At 51.6% G+C, this 24,582-nt stretch overlaps 3 protein-coding genes across 3 annotated transcripts; 2 read left to right on the forward strand and 1 right to left on the reverse strand.

The window, feature by feature from the left end:
- The first annotated feature begins 954 nt into the window (after nt 1-954).
- On the forward strand, nt 955-13,272 carry ABHD16A (abhydrolase domain containing 16A, phospholipase). The gene is made up of 20 exons (XM_019986148.2): nt 955-1,152; nt 2,132-2,188; nt 2,904-2,970; nt 3,218-3,304; nt 5,684-5,769; nt 7,382-7,455; nt 7,641-7,763; nt 9,100-9,214; nt 9,323-9,424; nt 9,732-9,795; nt 10,220-10,269; nt 10,704-10,827; nt 11,234-11,338; nt 11,573-11,636; nt 11,975-12,031; nt 12,181-12,243; nt 12,370-12,446; nt 12,531-12,629; nt 12,725-12,771; nt 12,946-13,272. Exons 1-20 carry the CDS (start codon nt 1,021-1,023, stop codon nt 13,027-13,029), a joined length of 1,677 nt encoding a protein of 558 aa, XP_019841707.2. The 5' UTR covers nt 955-1,020; the 3' UTR covers nt 13,030-13,272.
- Nucleotides 13,273-18,050: 4,778 nt separating this feature from the next.
- On the forward strand, nt 18,051-20,690 carry LY6G5C (lymphocyte antigen 6 family member G5C). The gene is made up of 3 exons (XM_070777621.1): nt 18,051-18,066; nt 19,126-19,311; nt 20,157-20,690. Exons 1-3 carry the CDS (start codon nt 18,051-18,053, stop codon nt 20,318-20,320), a joined length of 366 nt encoding a protein of 121 aa, XP_070633722.1. The 3' UTR covers nt 20,321-20,690.
- A 1,772-nt stretch (nt 20,691-22,462) lies between these two features.
- LY6G5B (lymphocyte antigen 6 family member G5B) lies at nt 22,463-23,971 on the reverse strand. The gene is made up of 2 exons (XM_070778215.1): nt 23,824-23,971; nt 22,463-23,533 (listed from the first exon to the last, which is right to left on the reverse strand). The coding sequence occupies exons 1-2, from the start codon at nt 23,969-23,971 to the stop codon at nt 23,130-23,132; spliced, it is 552 nt and encodes a 183-aa protein (XP_070634316.1). The 3' UTR covers nt 22,463-23,129.
- Nucleotides 23,972-24,582: the final 611 nt, after the last annotated feature.

Consider the following 24,582-nt stretch of genomic DNA (forward strand, 5'->3'; position numbering starts at 1 on the left):
GTCCATAGGATTCTCCAGGCAAAATGGAGTGGGTTGCCACACCCTCCTTGAGGGTATCTTCCCCATCCATGTTGCTTAAGTCTCCTGCATTGGCAGGCGGGTTCTTTACCACTAGCGCCACCTGGGAAGCCCAAATGAAGTAGGTCAGAAAGACAAGTACCATATGACATCTCTTACATGACACAAATGAATTTATCTATGAATCAGACTCACAGATATATTTAATTAGTGCACCTTTCTGTATATATGTTTACTACAATGAAAAGCTAAAGGGTTTATATATTATGTAGGTGTAAGGTACAAAGAAAAAAAAAAAACAGTATACCTTTTGAGAAATAGAATATTACCCTTTCAGCCAACGATCCTCTATGCTGTGTAACAGTGTTATACATTTGCTCTTTATCTTTCACATAATTGATCATTGAATTTTATGTTTTTAAATTTTATACTGTGGTGTCATGTTGTATGCAGTTATGGTTCTGAGAATTGTTCACGCTTAAGTGCGATAATTCATCCTTTTGTTTTTAACCAGTGTTTCACACATCTTAACGACACTGAATCTTCCTATTCATAACTATGGCGTAGCTATTTATTCAAGCTTTCGTTTACCTCTTTCAGTAAGTTCTGTAATTTGTTCCTAAAATCTTGCATTTCTTTTCTTAGATGTATTCCTAGATATCTTTTTTGTTGCTCTTTTCAAATGCTAATCTTACCCCTTGTTCTCACTGTCGCTCGAGAGTCTGCCGATATTAAGGGGCAGAAAAAAGTGACTTAACCATGTCTCATGATAGTTCTAACTCTCCACGATCAAAACGCCTCCAACTAATTTCTGACTACGGCTGCACCCGTAGCTCCAAATGCAGGAAACCCTGCTCAAGAAGCGCTGAAACTGTCTCAACTCGGCGCGAGGCGGAGCCGGTACGTGCTGACGTCAAGGGCACGCAACACCTTAGCGGCCCTGGGAGGGCGGGGCTGACAGGGGGACCTGCTGCTGGAGGAGCAGCGGCCCGGGCCGGGGCCATGGCGAAGCTGCTGAGCTGCGTCCTAGGCCCCCGGCTCTACAAAATCTACCGGGAAAGGGACTCTGAAAGGGCCCCGTCCAGCGTCCCTGGGACTCCAACTTCAGTCACTAACCCCCACTCCAGCTCCTGGGTGAGTCGATTCTCCCCTGGTTAAAAACATAGTACGACCCAAACCCCTTTGCGGCCTTTGCTCCCCAGAAGCACCCATTATTGGAAATAGGGGGAGACTGCTTGTCCAGCCAGTTTTCCGCAAAGTCTGTGCTCTTTGTGCTTCCTGGGTTAAAGTCACGCCTGTGGACTGACCGCCTGCTTTACTGCTGTTTGCCAGTGCTTTCTCATTCCGACTGCCACTCCTAGCTTTTTCCTTTCGCGACCCCTCACCCTGCGCTTCGTGGTTCATGCCGTTCCCAGTTGACTCCTAAATCCTGGAAGAGACCCCGCTCGGATTCCGGAGCTGGATGATTTTGCCATCAAACTCTCAATTTCCTCGTACCCCGTGCCTCACCCGGTTCCGTTTATCTCCCCTGGCCTTGAATTTCAAAATGACTTCTGCAACATTTAATATATCCGGTCTCCCCCACCCCACCCCTAGTCTACCTTAGAGACCTCAGGATTATTGTGTTCAAGAAAGCCGGTGAGGTGGTAGGCAGTGCCCCTAAATGCGCTCTTCCTTTTTATCGGTAGTCTCCAATTATGTTCATTGTACTCTACAAACTGCCCACCCCCGGCCACATTCTCTTCCTTAATGAATCTGCTCTTCCGATGCTTTTCTTTCCCTTTTAAAGTTGTCATGGTGTCGTTTCTTCCCTAACCCCGATCCCCATCCTCCCACAATCCATTTGAAACTCGGTTGTGGAAAAGGAGCAAAAGTCGGCCAAAGCTGCTTTCACTTTTGCTTCCAGGTCCAGCCCCCTGTGTTTGTTCTCAGGATCTGGAGTGAGAGATCAGGTTATGAGTCAGGGTGGGGAAGAGGGGAAGCAGAGACATCCAAGGAGAGATGACTTAGGGGGCTAGGACTAGAGTGTTGAACACACATCAGGCCTTCCAAAAGGGATGGTGGAGGCCTTGTCAAGTAGCAGGGTCCTTAATTCAGCCATCTGTTTTGGCAGGATACGTACTATCAGCCCCGTGCCCTCGAGAAACATGCTGACAGCATCCTGGCACTGGTATGTCTGCCCTGGCATCTGGGACTACCGCATCTTTTCAGACCCAGTTGCCCTCTTGAACCTTCTCCTTCCCATCCTGGGAGAAGGCAGTGCCCCTGGGGGTGGGGGATGCTCTGGGCTCTGCAGCGGGCATCTCCAACACACATACACACAGACAGCTCTCCAGCGTGCATACTTGGTACTCCCCTTTGGCCTATGCACGGCTTTCTCTGGGGCAGCCTGAACCGTGGGGAAACCGTGTTTACGTTCGGGACCATCCGCAGGTGCTGAGTCCTGCAGTCCCCAGTGACCTGTCCTCCCTGGCAACTAACCTCTTTGGCTGCAGAGACAGCTGTTCTCTCTGGCAAGGTTCCTTTGGTGACATTTGTGCATCTCTTAGGGACCGGGCCAGGGACTGTCCTGAGCAGGGCTGATTGAAAAGGCTTGATTACCTTGAGTGGAAAGAGACTGGTCTTTACGTGTGATGAAATTATGTCCAGAGGTGATGAGAGGAAGAGAATAGAAGCTGTGCCTAGTTTTCCCAGCCTCTGTTAACGCTCTGACACACTACCTTTCAGCAAATAATTGAGCACCTACTGTGTGCGTGGTGTCATGCACAGAATAGGTACTTGATGTGATATCCCTCAGGTTATTCACTTTGCTCAGAGCCTGGACCTGGTAATGGCAGACCTGTGTGTATGTGTATTGATTGCTTGTTCCTGTCTCTCTGCTGCAGGCTTCAGTCTTCTGGTCCATCTCTTACTACTCCTCTCCCTTCGCCTTCTTCTACTTGTACAGGAAAGGTCAGTGTGACTTCAAAGGTGGTGGGACAGGAAATGGGCAGATCATTGGCAGCTGAGCCAATTCCCCAATGAGGAAAGAGGACCTGTGATGAGGATGGCTTGGCTTCCCTCTTCCATCAGGCATCTTCTTCCTCTGAGGGCCTGCTGTCCCCCAAAGAGGGTGTAGTGGGGAGGTTGGGACTGAACTTGGAAGAGGGGCTGGGGGACAGTGGGGAAAGCTTTTCACATAATCCTTCTCCCCTCCCAGGTTACTTGAGTTTGTCCAAAGTGGTGCCATTTTCTCACTATGCTGGGACACTGCTTCTACTGTTGGCAGGAGTGGCCTGCCTCCGAGGTAGGTGGAGAGGGAGCCTGCTTTGGATCTGTCCATCATTGGGTAAATATTCATTAAATACCTTCTGCAAATACCTTTTGGTGCTAGGCCCTGAGGGGAAGTAATCAGTGGTCAAGACATGATCCTTTCCTTAAAGGGCTTGGGTCATAAGTATGAACAAATACTTAGCAAAAAGGTTTGCTATTATCTAGAAAAGCTGCATATACCCTCCAACAGCTCCATACATATCCATGTATGTTTGTAATAATCCTAAACTGGACTCTATGACCCCACATAGCAGGATGGATAAATACATTAGAAGGTCGAGTCCTACCACAGAACACCAGAGAGCAAGGCACTGAACGAACTGGTTACACTCAGCTACACAGATGAATCTCACAGATGCAACCGGGACCACCAAATAATTTATGCACTATGTTTCCATTTACATAAAGTTCCAAGGGATGCATAAATAAGCGGCACAACACTAAAGAGAAACACAGGCCTGACTGTCTTAAAAGTCAAAAGTCGGGAGAGTGATTACCTGGGAAGGGGGAGAGAACAGGCTGGGGAGGACCCCTGGTGGGAGGCAGCTTTGTTCTCTTTCTTGATCCCAGTGATCAGCCCAGGAATGTTTGTACTTTAAACATGTTTGTACTGAATGTATGCTTTATGTAAATACGTTATTATCTCACAGTTTAAAAAATGAAAAGAGATAAGCCAAACCATTGCCCTCTGGGCAGCTACACCTGATGAAAAGCGGGTAAGGGGGATGCCTAAGAAGGGAGTGGTGGGGTCAGGAGCTGGGTGGCTGCCTTTGGGTCCAGTCTGGGGTGAGGACCTTCTACCTGTTCTGCCTCCTGATTTCCAAAGGGCTGAGTTTCCTCCCCAGAGAGGCCCGCCCTGCCTATCTAAAAGTTGCTCCCATTCCTCAGTTTTGTCTTAATTTTCAAATTTTTTTTTTTCCATTAAGGGGAGAAATTAACTACAGAGAAGTCCAAAAAACAAAATATCAGAACTAAAATGCTTGTTTTTTGCGCTTATTGCTTCAAATACCTTTTGTCCATAAAATACAGGATTGGCCAAAAAGTTCATTCAGGTTTTTCTGTAAGAGTGGAAAAGCCTGAACGAATTTTTTTGCCAAACCAGTGCTAAAGCATTACAGAGTTGGCGTTCCTATTGGAATCTTCCCCAGCCCCAGAAGTAACCATTGTCATCTGGTGTGGGTTTTTCTTTTTCCTGGTTTATATTTGTATACTTTTACAAAATACTGACCTCATTCCATCACATCTAAACTGCTATGAACTGTAAATGCATATCAATTGCAGAGTTTTCAAATATGAAAAAAATAATCTGCATCTCAGAATCTGTGCAAAATGACAAGTATAAACACTAGATAGCATTTGGAGGGGTGCAGTTAACATTTTTAGCATAAATGACATCATTCCCTCCAAATCATGCTTCAGCTCTTTTCATTCTCAGTATTGTATGGGGGGCACTCCCCTTGATGATACATAGCATTCTAGTTCCTTCTGCTTTTATTTTCTTTATAGCCTTTATCCCTCTCTTCATTTTTCTTATTTACTCATTTACTGTCTCTCTCCAGCCCCACCCTGCTCCCAACCAAAATGCCACCTCTCTGAGCACCAGGACCTGCGTGTCTGGTTTCCCGCTGCCTCTCCCCTGTCTGTCCCATGTCTGACACCTGTCGGGTCAGGAGAGGCCGAGAAGTCAGTTGAGACTCCCCAGCAGCGAAGAGAGAGCAGATAGGATCAACGAGGGGCTGAGCAAAGAGAAAAAAGAGCTCAGTGTTGAGAATGGCCTTGGATTCAGGGAGGGAAGGGGAAGGGAGGCAGGGGAGAAATTGAAAGGAGGCAAAGATGGCCCCAGGAGACAGGAGAAAGGAATTTGGACAGACAGGAAGAGTGCTGAGAGGCACAGTTAAAAGAGAATGAAGACAGAGGAAGGGAACTTGGATGTAATGAGGAAGTAATCATGGGATAAGAACTGTGAAACCAGATGCACGGAGTTAGAATTTGCAGGAAGGAGACAGAAAGGTAGCACTGGAGAAGGGTAGAGGGACAAGGAGAAAAGCCCAGTGGCAGCAAGGGTAAAGCCTGAGGGCAAGTGACAAGTGTTTTAAGACTGGGAAGAATGAACTTCCTGAAGGGTGGAAGGTCCATAGTCTAGGAAGAAACCAACTGGAGAAGTTAGGGAGGGGAAGAATGCCAATGGCTGGAATGTGGAGGAAGGGAGTCGTCTCAGGTCACCCGTTTCCCCAGATCCAGGGCCCTCTGTTCTTCTCTCGTTTCTCTTTGCCCATCTCTGATTCTCTTCCTGAAACCCTCCCATCTTGCTTCCCAGTTTTCCTGATGTGGTTTCCTATCCTCTCTCCACCAGGCATTGGCCGCTGGACCAACCCCCAGTACCGGCAGTTCATCACCATTTTAGAGGCAACACATAGGAACCACTCCGCAGAAAACAAGGTGAGAGGCTCCGCCGTCTCCCCAGTCACTGGCCAGCTTCGCCCAAGCAGGCAGATGGGTCTCCCCAGCCACCATGCTGGGTGTTTGCTTGCACGTGGCTGGACCCCTTCTCCCCTCCACAAGTAAACTGTCCGCCGGAGGTAATTTCCCTCCCCACTTCTGATGGAATATTCCACTAGTGCAATCCTCTACCCTCCATCTGCAGAATTGTCTAGACGTGGAAACATTCCACAGCATTTCCTAGAAGGGGCTTTCCTCTCTATCACAACAGCTTGTTCTCCCAAATGTTTGTTTATTTTTTGTGTGCATTGAACACTGTACTAGTTTTTGTTCAGGGATGGGACAAGACAGACAGGTATGTCCATCCTTGTGCTCAAGAGCACACCATGGAGCTGGGAGCGAGAAAGGCTAGGGCAGAGTGTCCTTGGAGTTGCGCCAGCCCAGCCAGTGCTGGCATGTAATTATCTTTGAGAAGGGGCTTCAGGGCCCTATAAAGCTCTTTCCTGTTACAAAGAGGTCTCTAGGTCAAACAGCTCTGACCACCATTGTCAGATTACTGGTTGCTCCACACCACCACTTACGGAGCTTTGTAAGGATGCTCCACCACGCATTATGCATACACCCCTTCTAATCCTCACAACCACAGTGTGAGGTGGCATTATTACCCTTCTTTATATGTCTGAGAGACAAAGAGAGGTTACAAGACCCAGGCACAGTCACCGAGCAAGGAGTGACTCAGGCTGTGTTTGGGTCCAGGCCTGAACAGAGCTCGCCTGAAATTTGCTTCCCTGCATTTTGTTTTGTTTCACCATTTACATTTTTGTAGAATGTTGCTATTGCTCTCTCTCAGTCCAGTTATTTTTGAAAATGTCAAAAAAAAAAACAGTCTGTGACAGAAAATAAAAAAACTATTCTCAAAATAGAGTGCTGGGAGCTCTGGGGGCGGGGGAGGGAATACAGCAGAGTGGAAGGAATACAGCGCAGCTCCCGCTGCCCTCAAAAAGCACGTGGACTGATTGGTGGAGGGAATGGAGGCACAGAGGGTCTGGGTGACCCGTGGCTGCAGGAACTGAGGGAAGGGAGGTGGCCAGGAAGATGGAAGATGGAAGTCAGAGAGAGCTTGGTTCAGATGGTGGCCCGGGTGCAGAGGGGCTCCTGTGTGTACGACTTCCCTCTTTCCCCCTCACCCAGTCTTGGGACAGATGTTTCAGTCCTTCAAGTCAGCATTGTGTGAAGGACCCAGGGGGGGAAGGGAGCAATGACCAATGAACAGGCCCCCTGCCTTCTCCCTCAGAAGCACCAGCCCCTCCAGCCACTCCTGCTGGGGGTGAGTCAGCCTTAGATTTTAGAAAAGTGAAGAGTCTTTGGCTCCTCTTCTGGAGGAGGGCAGACAGGCCAGTCTTGATACCTTAATAGGGCATCCTCTCTTTCCTGATTTTGCTGGTCCTGGCAGAACTTTCCATCTGCCAACCAGAGGGTGCTGACCTCTGCATGTCCCCGCCATGATGTTTGGGGGCCAGTCCTCTGGGTGGTGGGAGTGTCCAGGGCGGGTAGGTGGGCCTCCCCCCTCCAACTCCCCTTATCATCCCGCATATCTCTCTGCCCACCACAGAGGCAGCTTGCCAACTACAACTTCGACTTCAGGAGCTGGCCAGTCGACTTCCACTGGGAAGAACCCAGCAGCCGGTGAGGCCCCAGTTCTTTCGCTGCCTCCCTGTTCTGACCTGTCCCCCACCTCCAGCCCCTCCTGGGGTCCAGTGCTTGCCTTCCAGCGCCATCTCCTCACTCCTAGACCCCAGCATCCTACGGACCTCAGACGTCCAGCTTGCTGCTCCTCACCCCATGCTCCCCTGCATCTTTCCGTTCCTCAGGAAGGAGTCCCGGGGGGGCCCTTCCCGCCGGGGTGTGGCCCTGCTCCGCCCAGAGCCCCTGCACCGGGGGACGGCTGACACCTTCCTTAACCGAGTCAAGAAGCTGCCTTGTCAGATCACCAGGTAGGAAGACAGGGAGGAGGCGAGCTGAGGTGGAGGGAACATGGGGTGCAGCTCCAGGACAGGGTGCTCCACTGGAGGATGACTGTCATTTATTAGGCCTGGTGCCATGGCTATCGCATTGTGTGTGTGTGAAAAACAAGAGGTTCAGAGAGCTCCACAGCCTCCCAGGTGGTACCTGAAGAGCTGGGATATTAACACAGTTGTGTCTGACACAACAGCTCTTCAGCGAGACTGAGGGGGAAGGATGAGGTTGTGGGTGGGGAGGGGACGCACGGCCTTGGCTGCTGCAGGGTCTTTTGGCGGCTGCGGCCCTAGCCTGGTCCTGCTGCTCCTTGGTTTTTCCACTGTGAGGCAGTTCCAGCCTCTACATCTTTGAACAGCCTGCCTCATAGAGTTGGTGAGATTTAACATACTCTGAAGGGCTTCCTCTTTGCCTGGATGCCCGAGAGCACGAGGTAAAGCCCAAGTAACCACAGTGACCACCTGGATCTTCCAGTGGCCAGGCCACTGTGGGAGTTTTCTGTTGCTGGGGGCTAGGAGGCAGGTTGGAAGATACCAAGGAAGGGGGTGGACTCGGTGGTGGGTTTTGGACTGCGTGCTGATTGATCAGAGGGAAGAGCCAAGTTTGAGATGTTGAGGGGGTCTGCTGGACAAGTTTGTAGAGTTTTCTGGGGACAGACCCTCCTTTGGGATTGACTGGACATGGTTAACTATCTTTTTAAGGAGTGGCACCTGCCACATCTGATGTGTCTAAATTAGTGCATTTGTTCAAGAAATATTTATTAAGCCCAGAGTACCCTATGCTAGGCTCTTGGCACCTACTACATGGTAGATAACCAGGCGTATCGTAATAAACAGTATTATTTACTTGGGGACTTTTAATAAATACATTAACAGAATCATAATTGTTAATTACTTTGCTTTTACTTGTTGTATATACAAAGTGTTATCTCATAAAACTTTCAAGATTAATATATGCATATGTGTGTCCTAGACCACGATATAAATTATCTTTAAAAGGTTGCAGTAAAAATAGTTAGAGAAGGGAGTTCTCTGCCAGTCCAGTGGTTAGGACTCCATACTTTCTCTGCTGAGGACATGGGTTCAGTCTCTGGTCAGGGAAGGAAGATCCCGCAAAACACATGGCACAGCCAAAAACCAAAAACCAAACAAAGATGTTTGAAAAATTGGTACGTATATTGGTTCATTAAGTCCTAGAAAAGGAAAAACGAAACTGTGAGGGTCAGAGGTGAAGCAGACCACAGTCTGAGTGCTAGGGCTGGGATGGTCCCTGGACTCCCCTGTTTGAGGTTCATTAACCCCGTGTTCCCCACAGCTACCTGGTAGCACACACCCTGGGGCGCCGGATGCTGTATCCGGGCTCTGTGTACCTGCTCCAGAAGGCCCTCATGCCTGTGCTGCTGCAGGGCCAGGCCCGACTGGTGGAAGAGGTAAGGCCCCCTTACCCATCAACCACCCACCCCCACAGCCTTTCTCCCCCAACCCATGAATGTGGCCTCCTGCCCTTCCAACTTGGCCAATGCATCCTCTCTGCTCAGTGTCATGGGCGCCGGGCAAAGCTGCTGGCCTGCGATGGCAATGAAATTGACACCATGTTTGTGGACCGACGAGGGACAGCTGAGCCCCAGGGACAGAAGCTGGTGAGTGGGCACAGGGAGCCCAAAGGTAGAGTGTGGGGAGGGCAGTGGAAGTGCTGGGGTCTGCTGCAGCCCTGAGGAAGCCCAGTGGGGATCATCCCAGCTCCCACCTCCTCCCTACCAACCTCTTGGTGTAGGAAATCCCTGTAAGAGAGAAATGGATGAAGGAGTTGACATGCAGGGACCAAAAAGACATCATCATAATAGTTGCCTCTGGATGCTTACCACATGCAGGGCCCCCAGAGGCTGCCCTCCCTGCCAGTAGGGGGATTTTCAGTCCCAACTGGGCTTCTTCCTGCTCCCTTTCTAGGTGATCTGCTGTGAGGGGAACGCAGGCTTCTATGAGGTGGGCTGCGTCTCCACACCTCTGGAAGGTAGGCCCATGGCTCAGCCCTCTTATCTCCGCCCCTTGGGATGGAATGTCCCCACCTCCCCACATGGATAGGACCTCCCAGGGCCTAACCACCTTCTCGAGTGAGGTTTGAGACCCTTGCCTTCGGGAAAAGCCTATTACCCATTTGCTTTGCTAACCTTACATCCCTCCCCTTGGGCTGTGTCCCTCACCCTATTATGCTCTTGGTTCTGTTCCCACGCCTCAATAGTCACATCTCTGTCCCTTCTGCTGCATCAGAACCTTTTTGTCATCTTCCCATTCTGGGAAGGCTTGGAGTTATTTGCTTCTGTGTTGGGTGTTAAGAGTTCCAGTGTCCTTCTGCTCCTTCCCCCAGAGCTAGGAGCAGAGAGTGGCCAGAGGTCATAGGCCATGAGGTCCCAGCCCTTTCTCCCTCTGTGTTACAGCTGGATATTCAGTCCTGGGCTGGAATCATCCAGGCTTTGCTGGAAGCACGGTGAGGCCTTCTTTAAATTCTTTTTCCTGAATTATAGCCTGTCTCCCTGTGGTCAGTCACTGGAGTCAGGGAAAGGGGTCTATATTTCTGTAGGACCTCCCACTCACCTGTGACCTGGGTGCCAAGGGTGGGGAGCTGCAAGCCTCCTCCTCTTACACTGGGGGTTTGGCAGGAGGGGAGATAGTGGATCTTGTTATAAATGACTGGTTTCTAGAGAGAACAGCCCCTCTCTTGGCCCTATTATTTATTTATTTTTAATGCCACTGACAGGAGTCTATTCCATTAAGTAAGATGATAGCTCTCTGAATTGTCTGTTCAGAGCTGCAGTTCCATCTTCACGTCTATTGCAGTGTAGCTGCGGGAAGGGTCCATGCTGGGAGGGGGGTGGTGGGCAGGTGGTCTTTTGTGCTGACCCTTTGCCCTTCTTCCTGCAGGGGGTGCCGTTCCCACAGAATGAGGCCAACGCCATGGATGTGGTGGTCCAGTTTGCCATCCACCGCCTGGGCTTTCAGCCCGAGGATATCATCCTCTATGCCTGGTCCATCGGTGGCTTCACTGGTACCCACCTCCTTCCTGCCCTGCTACTGTAGGCACACTCAGGCCATCTCTCTGTCTCCCCGGGAGTGGGGTGGAGGAGAAAATAGGTGGGCTCTCTGAGTGGGTCTGGAAGAAGCTATCATATTTGAGTACACTTCACATTTCCTTCCACCCTTGTGCCCTATAATTAAAAGTAGAACCTGGGGAGATCAAGGAGTAAATGTTGCCTCTGGTATTGTCTTCAATGCGCTTCGTTGTTCTCTTTGGACAGTGCCCTGGCCAAGTGAAGCGAGGGGTTAAGGCGAGACCTGGGGCTAACTTAGTAGGCAGGATGGGGTGGGCCTGTAGGGTCAGGGGGATGAGGGTACGGGTGGGGGTGGGCAGGAGCCCCTTGGTCCTCACCCTTTCTTTCCTTTCCTGGTACCAGCTACGTGGGCCGCCATGTCCTACCCGGACATTAGTGCCGTGATCCTGGATGCCTCCTTTGATGACCTGGTGCCCTTGGCATTGAAAGTCATGCCAGACAGCTGGAGTAAGTGCAGCATCCAGGTCTGCCCTTGAGGGAAGAGGTGGGCTGGACCCGGGAGATGTTCTCACTGGAGATGGTTCCCCTCTGTGTGGGTGGGGAGTAGACCACCACATTGTTGAGAAGCAGGGGGACTCCCCTGTCTGGGAACCTCCGTTTTCTCTTCTCCATGGACAGTGGGGACCTTTGTGTTGGGCAGGGGCTTGTGTCTGCTGTCCTTTCACGTTTATCTCACGTTAGGGGGCCTGGTGACCAGGACTGTGAGGCAGCATCTCAATCTAAACAATGCAGAGCAGCTGTGCAGGTGAGGGCTGGCCAGTGTCTAGCATCCGACACCCTTCCCCCACCTCATCCCCTGTAGAGATGCTGCTGGGTGTTCAAATGCTGAAATTAGCACCAAAGTACAAGCATAAGCCACTGCCCCCATGTCCCGTGAGGGACCCTCCCACCACCCCGAATCCCTCCCAGCTTCCCTGGAACCCTGGACCTTCTCATGATCTGGCAGCTAGTCGGTTCATGCCTGGCACAGCAGGGATCTCCCAGCAAAGCCTGAAAAAAAGTACAGCTAGTGCTGGGGTGAGGCAGTCAGTTTCACCTGTCCCTGCTCTGAGGTCTCCCTCCCCACTGTGCTGTCCTCTGAAGGTACCAGGGCCCTGTGCTGCTGATCCGCAGAACCAGAGATGAGATCATCACCACCACGTGAGTGCCTGGGAACTTCTGCCCTCCCGGATCCCAGAGACAGCCAGGAAGTTGCCCCCCACCCCAAAGAATGCCCGCTAGAAACCCAGGTATCCAGACCCTTCCTCCCCAACCTCCAGTCCCTCCAGTGTCCATTCTTCTCCCCCCAGGGTTCCTGAGGACATCATGTCGAACCGAGGCAATGACCTCCTGCTGAAATTCCTGCAGCATCGGTGAGAACCAGGGTGTGTGCGCGCGCACATACATGTTTGTACTGACAGTGCAGGGAGGGGGGCAGTTCGGGGATGAGGAATGAAGAGGACTGGGTCCTGACCTTTTGTCCCGGTGCTCCTCCATAGGTATCCCCGGGTGATGGCGGAGGAGGGTCTTCGAGTGGTGAGGCAGTGGCTGGAGGCCTCCTCACAGCTGGAGGAAGGTGAAAGGGGATCTGCTGAGGGCTTTGGTTGGGGGCCTGGCAAGACCAGGATGCTGATGGGCACTCATCTCTCTCCATGACCAGCCTCGATATACAGCCGGTGGGAGGTGGAGGAGGACTGGTGCCTGTCCGTCCTCCGCTCCTACCAGGCAGAACATGGGCCTGAATTCCCCTGGAGCGTGGGTAAGGAGTGCTGGGGCAGAAGGGGTTGGGAAGAGCCCGGGAAGGGGGTGAATACCCAGATGGGTGGCCCATGTTTGAGCACCTTCTCTCTGCAGGGGAGGACATGAGTGCAGACGGAAGACGGCAGCTGGCTTTGTTTCTGGTGAGCTAAGGCGTGGGAAGCAGGAAGAGGGTGCCTGGATGGCCAGGGGCACAGGTGGGGCTTGGGGACGGGGGTACCCTGTAAGCATTGGAAGGAGCAGCTTCTTTAAAGTGGGTAGTTGGTTCAGAAGGTGTCTGTGCTCTGCACCCCACCTGTCCCACCTTCTCCCCTCAGGCTCAGAAGCATCTGAATAACTTCGAAGCCACACACTGCACCCCACTCCCAGCCCAGAACTTCCAGATGCCCTGGCACCTCTAGGGACCACACTGGGACTCATTCTGGAGGAATGGATGGACGGAGACATGAGGAAGGACCCTGTTTGTGATTCTCTGTGTTTATTTTGCTGTTTATAGTTTCTGGCAAGCAGGGGGACCACCCCCCCTTCTCACCGTTCTCTTGCACGTTTCCCCTCATCCATCCGGCAGTACCTAACCTTCCCAACACACACCCTGCATTAAATGAATGAATTATTCCTAATAATTAATAAAAGTATTTTTTCTACCGGCTGGCTAATTTTGTGACTTCCCAGCTATCCAGGAAGCCAGGGTTGGGAGTGCGGAAGAGTTGAAGCTCCAAATGACTGGGCTTTGAGAAACCCCACTTCAGGCAGCCAATTTAACCCTTACCATCTCTGCTGTGCCCCAGGCAATCAGCCCCCAACCTGAGTTGTCCTTGTCCAGTGGGTCCCCCACTCTTGCCTTTCCCTGGCATGCCTAGTACCATCACCACTGTGCAGCCTCCCTGGTACCTACCTAGGTCTTCCTACATACAACCACCCCAGGAGACCACGGTTGCCTCCAATGCTCACAGTTCATGAGCTCTGTTGTTTACAAAGTACTTCCTAGCACCTGACTTAGACCTATGCAGCAATTCTACCGATTTCTAGGTCCAGCCTGCATGGTTCCAGCATCAGTACCTCCAGTTTTTATTGCTTAGTTCTTGCTCTTTCCATGGGGAGTGAGGAATGGCTTGTTCCCCATGTTGAATGCAGCAAACCCTGCATAGCCTCCTCACCATGTCAAGTCTCTCTCTTCACACCCTCTTTGCAATTCAACAAACACAGGCCCTGCCAGGGACTGAGGACAAGGTGCCAAGGACTCAGGTCTTCCCAGAGCCATACTTCACTTTATTGGACAGCTGTTAGAATACTCCTGGTTTGAACCAGGAAACACTATCGGTTCCCTGTAGTGTTAGTCACTCAATCATGTCTGACTCTTTGCCACCCCGTGGACTGTAGCCCACCAGGCTCCTCTGTCCATGGGGTTCTCCAGGCAGGAATACTGGAGGGGGTTGCCATTTCTTCCATTCTATTTCCATTCCTTGGACGTTGTGGAACAGAATGAGTCCCTCTCCCACCCATCATTTGTTGCCTGGCCAGCTTCTTCCCTTGGAAACCTCTTTTCCAGATGAAATACTCCTAGGTTTACCACTCTGGGCCCACCATTTTGAACAAGATACTTACGGTGAGCAACTATATTGTGAGGTTCAGGATACAGTTTAACTTCAGTGTCTCCTCCAACCTCAATGCACAAAGCTCCCCTGCAATTCCAGGGGCAGAGGCTGTCTGCCCCAACCAGCTCAGCGGCTCCTTCAAGGGAAACACACTGAGCCTCCACTGGAAGGAGTGATCTGAGACTTGTCAGGTGACACATTGTCTGCTATTTGGGGTTAGAAGAGACTGACTGCAGCTCCACAATGCTCCACCTTTAGTCAATACTGGAGAGCTGATACTGGCACCCCTCCCCTCTGTCCTGTCCTAGGGAGCAAACAGGGTGGAATGTGAAGGTGTGGGACCAGCTGCATGATTCTGAACCTGGCCTTCCAGACCCATTAGGTCACATTAGTCCCCTGGAAACCAAGTCTTTGTTCAGCCAAGGGAACCTCCTTAAATGCAAATAGGGGGGCCCCACCTTTCACACCCTAGAGACAAAGTACTCCTTCCTCCTGGTCATGGCCATTAGGGATTCTGTTGACTGGCCTCTACCACCAATGCCCCTCCCCCTTCTTCCTGCACTTTCTATAGATAACAGCGGGTATGCCATGAGGGGCCCTTGGATACCTGAAGTGAGTGGAGAGAGGTGAGGTTCAATATTTGAATTCCTGACCACGCCACCCAAAAAGTCTCAGTCTACCCAGATGACTTCCTGTCTAACAAGGCTTACAGCAGCTGTTTTCAGAGCCACGCCCACCCCCCCCCCAACCCCAGGGCGGGGTGGGCGTCCCCGTCCACTCTTCACCCTATTTATCAGGGTTCTAGTAGTCTTTCAGGAGAAGACCAGCTGAGATGCAGACACCACTCCTGCTGGGGCTCTGGCTCTTGCTGTAGCCGGCACTAATCGAGGCCTGGACACCCAGGCTGAGTTGCTGAGCAATCTGGGAGAGGGGATGGTGGCTGGGAAAAAGGGGAGCTAGCAAACAGACGGGAAACATGGGAAGAAGGGATGGCCCCTGGGCTGAATCCTTTATTTTACCCTCATTGGCCCAGACTCCACCCTAGCTGCTCCCAGTGTGAGGGGCTGGACTCCCGCTCAGTTGCGTATTTGGGTTGTTGGTTTGCTCCGTGTCCCCGGGAGGGGCATGTGTTTCCTGCAGTGTCACGAATGAGGGCCCCGAGGGTGTAAGGCTCCAGAGAGTGGGGAGCCCAGGTGTCGGGGATAGCCAGGTCTCCATCCAGCCATCCAATCAGCAAGCCTTTCCAGCTCCCTCAGGAACCCAGTCATTCATTTTTTCCTTTCATTTGTATTCGGATTAAAGATGCCCTTACTAGTTTTTTTCTAGACCGCGGTGTCGCGGCCACTCCCCTAACAGAACCTGGACCAATCATCTACAGCTCCGCCCTTTGTTCACCCCGACTTATTGTCCCCTAATTGCAGCATTCCGTCCTAAGGCCCGATTTGCTTTGTTTGGTAATTCGGTTGCTTACCCTCAGATATAACTTGTCCCGGGGGAGGGGCCCTCAGCTTGGATTTCTTCAGCTGCTGCGGTCACCAAGGCGACTATCGCAACGCCCCTTCTCTTCACCCCGGGAAAGCCTCCAAAGGGCCCGTCACCGTGACAACGAACTCTGGAGGTTCTGCGCGCGCAGAAGCCGCGCCCAGTCTCGTGGACGCGGAGGAGCAAAACGAAACAAGGGCAGGCTCAATGCGCCTAAGGCCACGCCCCCTGGAGAAGGCCCCTTCCAGACCTTCTGCGTCCAGGGTCTCTTAACTTCACCGCAAGTCTTCCTGGACCTCTCAGGGCGACCCCTTCAGGGAGCCCAACCTCAGCCCCTCTAATGCCTTCTCGTTGCGCTTTTATTCAAGAGAGGGAGTCAAAGGGTGCTGTACAATCCCTTCTGCCTCCCCTTTGCCCCTTTTGCTTCGAAAACAGTCCCCGCTGTCTGATTCTTTTTGTCACTTATTCAACGTTTATATCGGTGCCAGGTGCTCCTCCCCAGTTCGCCGTTACTCTGACTTTTCCCTAAAATAATTATATTTTTATCGTGCCAAGTCTCTTCAGGTGAACGCAGTGGTGTGTGTTTTTCTCTCGTATTTTTTCTTTCGCGTCCGCCTTTCTTGGTGTGTTTCCATCCTTTCGTCCTAGCTTCCTCATCAGCAGCCCCAAGACCGGATGATTCTTGAATAATCAGCAGGGAATCCTCGGGCTGGGCCCGGCCCCAAACCTTCAGACCGGAAGCTGGTGCAGGTGGAGCGTTCTTGGAAGCCGAGGACTTTCCGTAGCCCACCCGACCCTTAAAGCTAAAAACCTGAGTCTTTCACACAGACTGATCTGGCCAGATTTCGACGGAGCAGGCGAGGTGGGCCCAGGAGGCCCCCCGGCGGAGGGAGCGTATGGGGCGCCTGGCGCAGCATCCGGGTATGGGAGGGATGTTGGCACCAAAGTGCCACCTTCCGGGGAAGCCGCATAGTACTTTAGGTGATCCGCCAGGGCAAGCTTCCCTGGTGGCTCAGTCGGTAAAGAATTCACCTGCAGTGCGCGAGACCTGGGTTCAATCCCTGGGTTGGGAAGATCCCCTGGAGGAGGGCATGGCAACCCACTTCAATATTCTTGCTTGGAGAATCCCCATAGACAGAGGAGCCTGGAGGGCTACAGTCCATGGAGTCGCCAAGAGTCGGACACGACTGAGCGACTAAGTATACACACACACACCCCTGAGCGACTAAGTACACACACACACACACACACACACACCAGGGCAGGATGCCTGGGTCCCCACGAAGCGACACACACACACACACCAGGGCAGGATGCCTGGGTCCCCACGAAGCGCGCGACTCGACCTTCTCAGGTTTCTCTCCAGCCGCCTGGCCAAGAGCTGAGCTTGGGCTGGGGGCCGCCCTCGCGTCTTCCCAAAAGCCCTGAGGTGCAGCCAGGCACGGAGAGCGAGCTCACAGCGCCAGAGCCGGTGGGCACCGGAGATCAGACCCACTGACCTGCGGTTGAGCTGAGGCGGGACCGGAAAAGCAGGGGGGTGGGGGTGTATGGAACGGCTCTGGTTTTCTGGCACCCCTACTGGACTGAGTAGGGTCACTCACGACTCAGGTGTCCTCGCTTTTGGATTTCTGACACGTCTTCCCCATCCTGAAAAATAGTATCACAGTCATCCCCTTTTGCAAGTCCCTTCCTCACCTCACAGTCCAAGTCCAAATCTGTCTAGTCTTCCTTCTAATGCTGCTCAGAGTCATTCACTTGTCGGCTTCCCTCTCTTCTGCTAGACCAGGCCGCCATCTTGTGACTGAACTCAGGAATAGCTTCCTAACTGATTTCCCCGCCTCAGAAATCTTTTACAAACAGAAATCTGATCTTGTACTCTTCTGCTGAAATATCTTTGTCAGTGGTTTGCACTGCCCAAGTTCTCCCAGAAACACTCTTCCCCTTACTCCCTCATTGTTGACTGGTCTCTCATTCTAGATTGTGCTCTGTGAGGGTAGGGACTTTGTGCAGTATTGTATCCCCAATACCTGATGCAGTGATCTAACGAATGTCTGTTGAATTAATATGAAAGAAGGTTCCCCTCTCCTTCCCCCATCTCCCCCATCCTTGTTTCCAAACCAGGATGTTAGGGCCATGGGTGAGGACACTCAGTCTCTTGGCTGTAGATTCTAGCATTGATTTCCACTCCAAAAGGATGTTGCCTCCCCCTTTCCTCTTTGCCCACTTCTCTTCAGCCAATATAAGGCCAAAGTGGAGGCTGGTGGGCAGTCATGTATGTTATGGAAGGCCATGCAGGTAACCAGAATCAAACCCTGTACATAGTCCTCTTAATAGTGCTGGTCACGATGAGCTTGGTGTTTGGTAAGTGTTTCAATGGGGTCAGAAGGGTTTCCTAACCTGCTGGATACAGAAACCCTGATACCAAGTATCTGAATACATGTACCAAGAACATTCAGGTAAAACCAGGCAGGAGGAAAGATGGGATGGGTGGGCGTAGTGGGATAATATCAGACTGATAACAGACTGATATTCACTCTGAGGAAGATTGCTGGTGACTACCCCAGGGCTGTCTCACTCAACGGCAATAACCTAAATGGAGATACTAAGGGGAATCTCTTCGAATCTGAGGGCAATACAGAATGGGGAGGGTTGGGGGAACGTGCCAGATGACAGCCTCAGGATACACAGCGTAGAACAAGGCTAAGTTCAGCCTGATAACTCCACTTGGGTGCAAAGCACCGTCTACACAGAAACCAGATCCAAAGTGTTTGCTCAGCATCTGCTTCATACAAGTGCTCTGCTGGGTCTGAAAGTGGGTTTTGGGGGCTCAGTAACATGTGATCTGGGCCCGGGACCAGAGGAGGAGGGAGATGAATATGGTGTAGTTGGGGAGGGCTTTGGTGGACAACGTTTCATGAGTCTGTTCAGTGAAAGGACAACCAAACAAAGAATGTGGCCCTGGGCTGTTTGAAGTCTCCTGGCTACAGAAAGGAGAGATTCTTCCTGTCCTGTGATGATACGCTCTGAGGTTTTCACACTCTGAACATTACAGATTAAGAAAGCATATTCAAAAGAGAATCTGGGGGTTGGGTGAGGGACAGTGAAACCAAGTCACAGAGGAAGCACTGTCTTAACAGGGCTGCTAAAAGTTGGAATGAACTGCCTTGGCCTAACCTTTAATTTAGAGGCTTGTAGAGTGCTAAGCATGTTAGCCCCTCAAATGCATGTTGAATGAATGAGTTCCTCATTTCAAGAGGTATGAGAGTAGAGAGTGGAGATTTTTTATGAGAACTAAAGCTTCTGATGTTAGATTAAGCCTGATATTTTTCAGGAATTGGTGATTTTATGGTTTTCTGAGTAGGGAGGTAGGAGGGAACAGTGGGGTTGACCAGTCTGGGAATTAAGTGGGTTTGGGGTCAGTGCTTCTCTGTGTTCCAGGTCAGTCTGAGATATATGATCAAGAACCCATTAGACAGAAATATTTCAACGAATACCTAAGCTGCTATCGATGCCTCTTTGAGACCAAGGAGTTGGGATGCCTTCTGGGATCTGACACCTGCCTTGTCCCAAAGGGCAGCAGCTGCATGACTCTGCTCATAAAGAACAGTAAGCTGCCTCTTCCTTTCATCTTGGGTCCAGTCCATTCCCGAACTGAGTCTCTACCAGCCTTCTAAGCGGCACCCCAACTGGTTCCCACAACTCTAAGATACTGTTCTATCACTCCCTCTCTCCTTTCCTTTAGAGCTACTCCACATCGCTACTTCCATTCCTCTTGCCTTCTTGGCTCACCCTCCTTATAACACCCAGCCTCGCAGGCCTGGAGTTCCCAGATCCGCTGGCCTTTCCTCGGGCTGCCTTCTCCCCGTCTGTCAGCAGTAGTTCCTGCCAGCACCATTCTTCTGCTACCTCTTCCACTGCTTCTTCTCAGCCTCTTTCACTGAGTCTTGCCTTTTTCTTCGGGAGCCTTAACAGTTCGTGTTCACCAGAGTTTGGTCTTTTGCTGTCTTCCTCTTTACTCTCCCAGAGGAACTTTTTAAAAAACATTTATTTATTTAAGGTGCACCAGGTCTTAGTTGCTTCATGGGATCTTAGTTGCTTAGTGGGATCTTTCGGTTGCAGCATGCGGGATCTAGTTCCCTGACCAGGGATCAAACCTGGGGCCCCTGCATTAGGATCTCAGAGTCTTGGCCACTGGACCACCAGGGAAGTCCCTGTCACTGTGTTTTGAATGGCTCTTTCCCACCAACCTTCCATGGGAAACTTCCACAGAGTTCATGGCTGGTGACTCCCTGGCATTCCCTGACCCTGTCCAGTTTCAGGGATCTGCCTTTCTGGGGTCTAGGAAGGGGTAGGGGGTCAGTGATGGTCAGTCTCTGTGGCATGAGGGGATGGGAGGGCTCGGGGCTTTGCCTCGGACCTCCATGTCACTGATTGTTGCTGTCCGTCCCCAGACAGTGGTTTTGAGACCATGGTGAGTGACTGCCGCAGCAAGGAACAGATGAGTGACTGCTCATACACCCGCGCCTCTCCAGTGTTTGGCTTCTGGATATTCTCTCGATGCTGCTTCCAGAATTTCTGCAATAACCCTCAGAAGAGAAGCTTATATGTTCCTTAGAACTTCTGTAGAGACCTCAGGAGTACAATCCTGCCAATTTCCAGCCGCCCTCCTGATTTCCACCTGGGGACAGTTGGGACACTGTCCGGCCTCTCCAGAGCAGCCCTCCCTGCCAGCCTCAGCAACAGTTACTAGACCCCAGCCCTATCTGCCTCTTGATTGATGCCCCTCAACACCCCTCAATTTCCACTCTGTCCTTTCCCACTCTCCCTCTGCAGAATTCTCTGCAGTTTTCCTTCAAGTCCTCAGTCTGACATTGTTCCTCCTGTCTGCTCCCACCTCAAGGATACCCCTTTGCCCTGCTTCATTTCTTTTCCGACAGTCCTCTCGCCCCAGGTCCCCAGCTGTTTCTCCAAAATAAATAGATGCACAAACTGTTTGGTTTGCCTCTCTCTTCTGGTGGATATGGAGGTTGAGGAATGTGGTACTACCGGACTGTTCCATCATGGGGGCAGGTAATGGGCTCCCCGACATTCGGAGCTCGGCTCCTGCTTTGCCCTGCTGTGTCTGACTCAGCTCTCAGGTCAAGAGAACTGGAAGCCCTCCTGTGGCTAAAACCGGAAGGGTAGTGGATGTCCTCAGAAATGCTGTCAGATCCAGAGCTGGGTGTGGGCTGGCCAAGGAGGTCCCGGGGGGTATGCTGGTGGGAGTGGAGCTATGAAAGAACCAGTCCCAGGGAGGAGAGGGTAGGGAAGGAGTTCTGTGGAGAGAACAGAACAGAACTCCTAGACAGGCCTAGTGTCCTCTCTAATCCCAGGCTAATTTCGTTTTTCAAGGATCATGGTAACTCACCTTGATTTCGGGCCTTGGGCTTCTCAGCTTCTAAGGCTGCCTTCCAGTTTGACTTGCTAGAGCTGTACAGACCTGGGCCTTTGACTTATACTGAAGTCAGAGGTCATGGGGGATAACATGCAGGCAAGAGAGGAACATAGTGGCTTGTACCTCTTTACCTCCAACTGCTTCCTGATCTAGAAACAAACATTGGTTTCTCCCACCAGCGCACAGGCCACAGAAATCCAAGTGCAAAATGTTGTATAGGTAAGAGTATATCCTGTGTGATGTCACTTTTACCAAGAACACAATGAAATTCAGGACAGTGGCTACTCCTGACAGGGACAGGGGAGGGTCCAAGAGGGGGCCCGAAGGCAGCTTTAGGTGCTGATAAAGGCCTTTATGCTAACTTGGCGAGTGGTATAACACAAGTGTTTAAGTTTACAAAAACCCATCTAAAAGTGTGCAAACAACTCTATGGCCAAAATGGTTTAAAACTAAATACGGCAAAACCAGTGTGCTTTGTCTCTAAGGCATATCTGTTTTCAAGCCCATAACTTCTATTTGTGTGCGTACACTGATACACATTCTCTCAATCTTGAGACTCTATCTCTACTTGAGAGGTGACCACAGAGGCCGAGACCAACTTACCCAAGTGACAGAGGAGCTGGGGTTGGGCCTCCTAGCCACAGAGGTGCACTACTTTTCAGAAAAAAGTTTCATAATCCTGCTACTGGGTCACCAGATTCAGAGGGGTGGATACCTGACTGCCCTCATCTGCTTGTCCTGGTGCTTCTTAATACCAGGCCTGGCTCAGAGCGGTGTGTCGTGTGTACTGAATGCATGGGGAGGTTTGAGTTATGAAAATTCATTACTGCTTTCTGCATGTTTGCAGTTCTTCAAATTACAATCAAAGGGCCTGCCTCTGCAGCCTTACCTGTGTACTCTGTACTCCCCCACCCCCTTCACCTAGACTTCCCACACAGCAGGCCCTGGATGCCAGGACCCTGGAAAGAGCGCAGGTGCCTCGGCTCCAGGTGACTCTGAGACACAGACCTGTTGTGTTTGCTCTTGTGTTTTCATGGTTTTTTCCTTCCTCTTGTGGAAAAACCTGACATCACCTGTGAACTTCCTAGATTTTGGAGGGTATGTTTAAGGCTGGCAAGATTCATAATCCTCATACTTTGATCTCCAGCCGAGCAGAGGGTGGGATGGATGTGGGCTGTTTGAGGCAGGCCATTGAGGAAGCCACAAGGCCAAGTGAAGTGGGTAGGGCTCTACAACGCTGTTTGAACCCCACGCCCAGTTACCTTTAACTTGTCTACACCTGCCCACACCTGACCCTGCCCCCATCAAAAATGTGACACAGACTCTGGCCAGTTTGTTTATTGTGGAGGACTAGGGAGTGCAAAACAAAGGACCGACCCCCTCCTCTCCCTGGGAATCTGTGCAAGTGGGTGTCATGGCTCAGGGATGTGAAGTGGAGCTGAGGAAGCCAGAGACTGGGAAAAGAGATGAGAGCAGGCAGCGGACCAGGCAGGAGCACGGGTGGTAGACAGTGAAGGAGGGGCGCCACAGTGCTCAGCCAGGAAACCTGCACAAAGTCCAGTCTCACCCGTTCTGATGCAAGTTCAGTCTGGCACAAGCTTTCAGAGCTAGGTATCGGAGAGTGCAAACAGCCAGATTGAGAGAGATCAGGAAGATGGGGGGTAGGGTCGGGGTGATGGGACACTCAGTTAACAGGACAGTGTTGAGAAAACCACTGTGCCTTTCCCAGGTCAGCCTAGGCAGAATCCGCATTTGAGATTATCTTCTAGGTGGTCGATGGGCTCTGGGTACAGTGCCAACTGCTTTTTTGGGGGAGGAGACTAGACCAAACCATAGAGACACTGGAAGGACAAAGGAAAGGCAAAGGAAAGGAAGACTGAGAACTTACAGACCCCAGAGTGTGAGTGTTCTGAGAAGACAATGCATGATGCTGGGGTGTCAGGAGTGAGATGCTAGATCAGAGAGAAATCTATCTGCGACGGGAAAGATGTCAGGGACCAGCCCAAGGAAGAGTCAAAAGTCCAGAACTGTTGAGAAACAAGTATATGCTGCGCAGGTCAGCAATGGACAAACTCAGATTCATGGGTGGGCCAGCCAGGGGGTCCAGGCCTTCAGAAGGCTCCTTCCCAGCAGGGAAGCTGGGCAGGGGCAGTGACAGGTTCAGGGTTTGGTAGAACCACAGGATCTGGGACTGAGACAGGGGCAGAGCCAGGGACCTGTCAAGGGGCTCAGGCGAGGCACTCTGGAGCTGGGGACTGTACCAGGAGTTGCAGTAGTCATACTGGCAGCACTGGGCCGAGTACCAGTACTCTGAGATGTAGGTGGGGAGCTTTTCTTGGCAGCGGTAGGAATTGTGTTGTCCACAGCCTCGGATTAAGAAGCGAGCTTTGTTTTCTGGAGAAGAAGGGACAACTAATAACCCTTGCTGCCTCCCATAGTCACCAAACCTGGTACCCCTTCCACAGACCTGCCCATCCCTCACCTAGACCCAATTTCCTTTCCAGACTCCTGCAGAAGAGGCCGGAAGAAATTAGCTTAATTGGCTCCCCAGAACCCCAGACTCCTCCCCTACCAGAAACCTCCATCTCCTTAGACCTCAGGCCCCAAGCAGCCCTCATTTACAAGAGGAGACAATGCCATGGGCTGTCTAGCCAGTGGCCCTTTCCCTGCCTGACTCAACTCACCATAATTGATGCTGATCACCATGCATGGGGATGAGCTGCTAATAGTGCACTTCTCCGAGCCTGAAATGCATCCTACAGCAGGATTTTCTAAGAGGCAGAGGTGGCAGGTCCGGACTTCAGAAACAGGAGCTGGGGAAGCAGAAGACATGGATGGTGGTGTTGGCCCACTCCAAGTTCCCTACCCTGCAACATCCCGCTCACCCGCCGCCACCCTCTCCCTGTACTCAGCCACCCCTCCTTCCCTGCCCCTGCCCCACTTACCCTTTCCCACCGTGAAGCCCACCATGACCAGTGCACCTATAAGCATGTGGGCCTTCATCATGGACTTCTGGGGAGAGGGGCAGTCCCTGAGGGGTGCCCAGAAACCCCACCTTCCCATGACCACGCTCCTTGAGCCTGAACTACAGGGTGGTTCTGACAGGTAGTCTGGGCAGGAGGGTGGTTCTGACAGGTAGTCTGGGCAGGAGCTGCTGTAGGTACAAAGCTATACTCCTCCCTGAGGCAGGAAGCAATTAGCTTGGCAGGAGAACATGTCCTCACCCACCTGGTCTGGTTCCTGAATGTGGGAGCTGCAGCCCAGACAGGGGCAGTATCTGGGCCCCAATCCAGCAGTCTACTTTTGTCCTGAGTGTCCCTCAAAGATCTGTCCCTGCCCCTCCAGGGTCCATGGATTAGTTTCATTCTCTGGTACCATCTGCCATCCTCCCTACACAACAGGGCCAGTCCCTACTGTTCTGAGAGAAACTTAAACCAGGAACC

The sequence above is a fragment of the Bos indicus genome, chromosome 23 (assembly GCF_029378745.1).
Source record: "Bos indicus isolate NIAB-ARS_2022 breed Sahiwal x Tharparkar chromosome 23, NIAB-ARS_B.indTharparkar_mat_pri_1.0, whole genome shotgun sequence".
Classification (NCBI taxonomy): domain Eukaryota; kingdom Metazoa; phylum Chordata; class Mammalia; order Artiodactyla; family Bovidae; genus Bos; species Bos indicus.

Excerpts from the sequence above, each read along its gene's own strand:
- LY6G5B (XM_070778215.1), bottom strand. The coding sequence starts at position 23,971 with ATGTCTTCTGCTTCCCCAGCTCCTGTTTCTGAAGTCCGGACCTGCCAC. Across the intron at positions 23,534-23,823 it reads GGTGATCAGCATCAATTATG|AAAACAAAGCTCGCTTCTTA; the intron begins GTGAGTTGAGTC and ends CTTCTTCTCCAG.
- ABHD16A (XM_019986148.2), top strand. The coding sequence starts at position 1,021 with ATGGCGAAGCTGCTGAGCTGCGTCCTAGGCCCCCGGCTCTACAAAATC. Across the intron at positions 2,971-3,217 it reads CTTCTACTTGTACAGGAAAG|GTTACTTGAGTTTGTCCAAA; the intron begins GTCAGTGTGACT and ends CTCCCCTCCCAG. Across the intron at positions 5,770-7,381 it reads ACCACTCCGCAGAAAACAAG|AGGCAGCTTGCCAACTACAA; the intron begins GTGAGAGGCTCC and ends TGCCCACCACAG.
- LY6G5C (XM_070777621.1), top strand. Across the intron at positions 19,312-20,156 it reads GACTCTGCTCATAAAGAACA|ACAGTGGTTTTGAGACCATG; the intron begins GTAAGCTGCCTC and ends GTCCGTCCCCAG.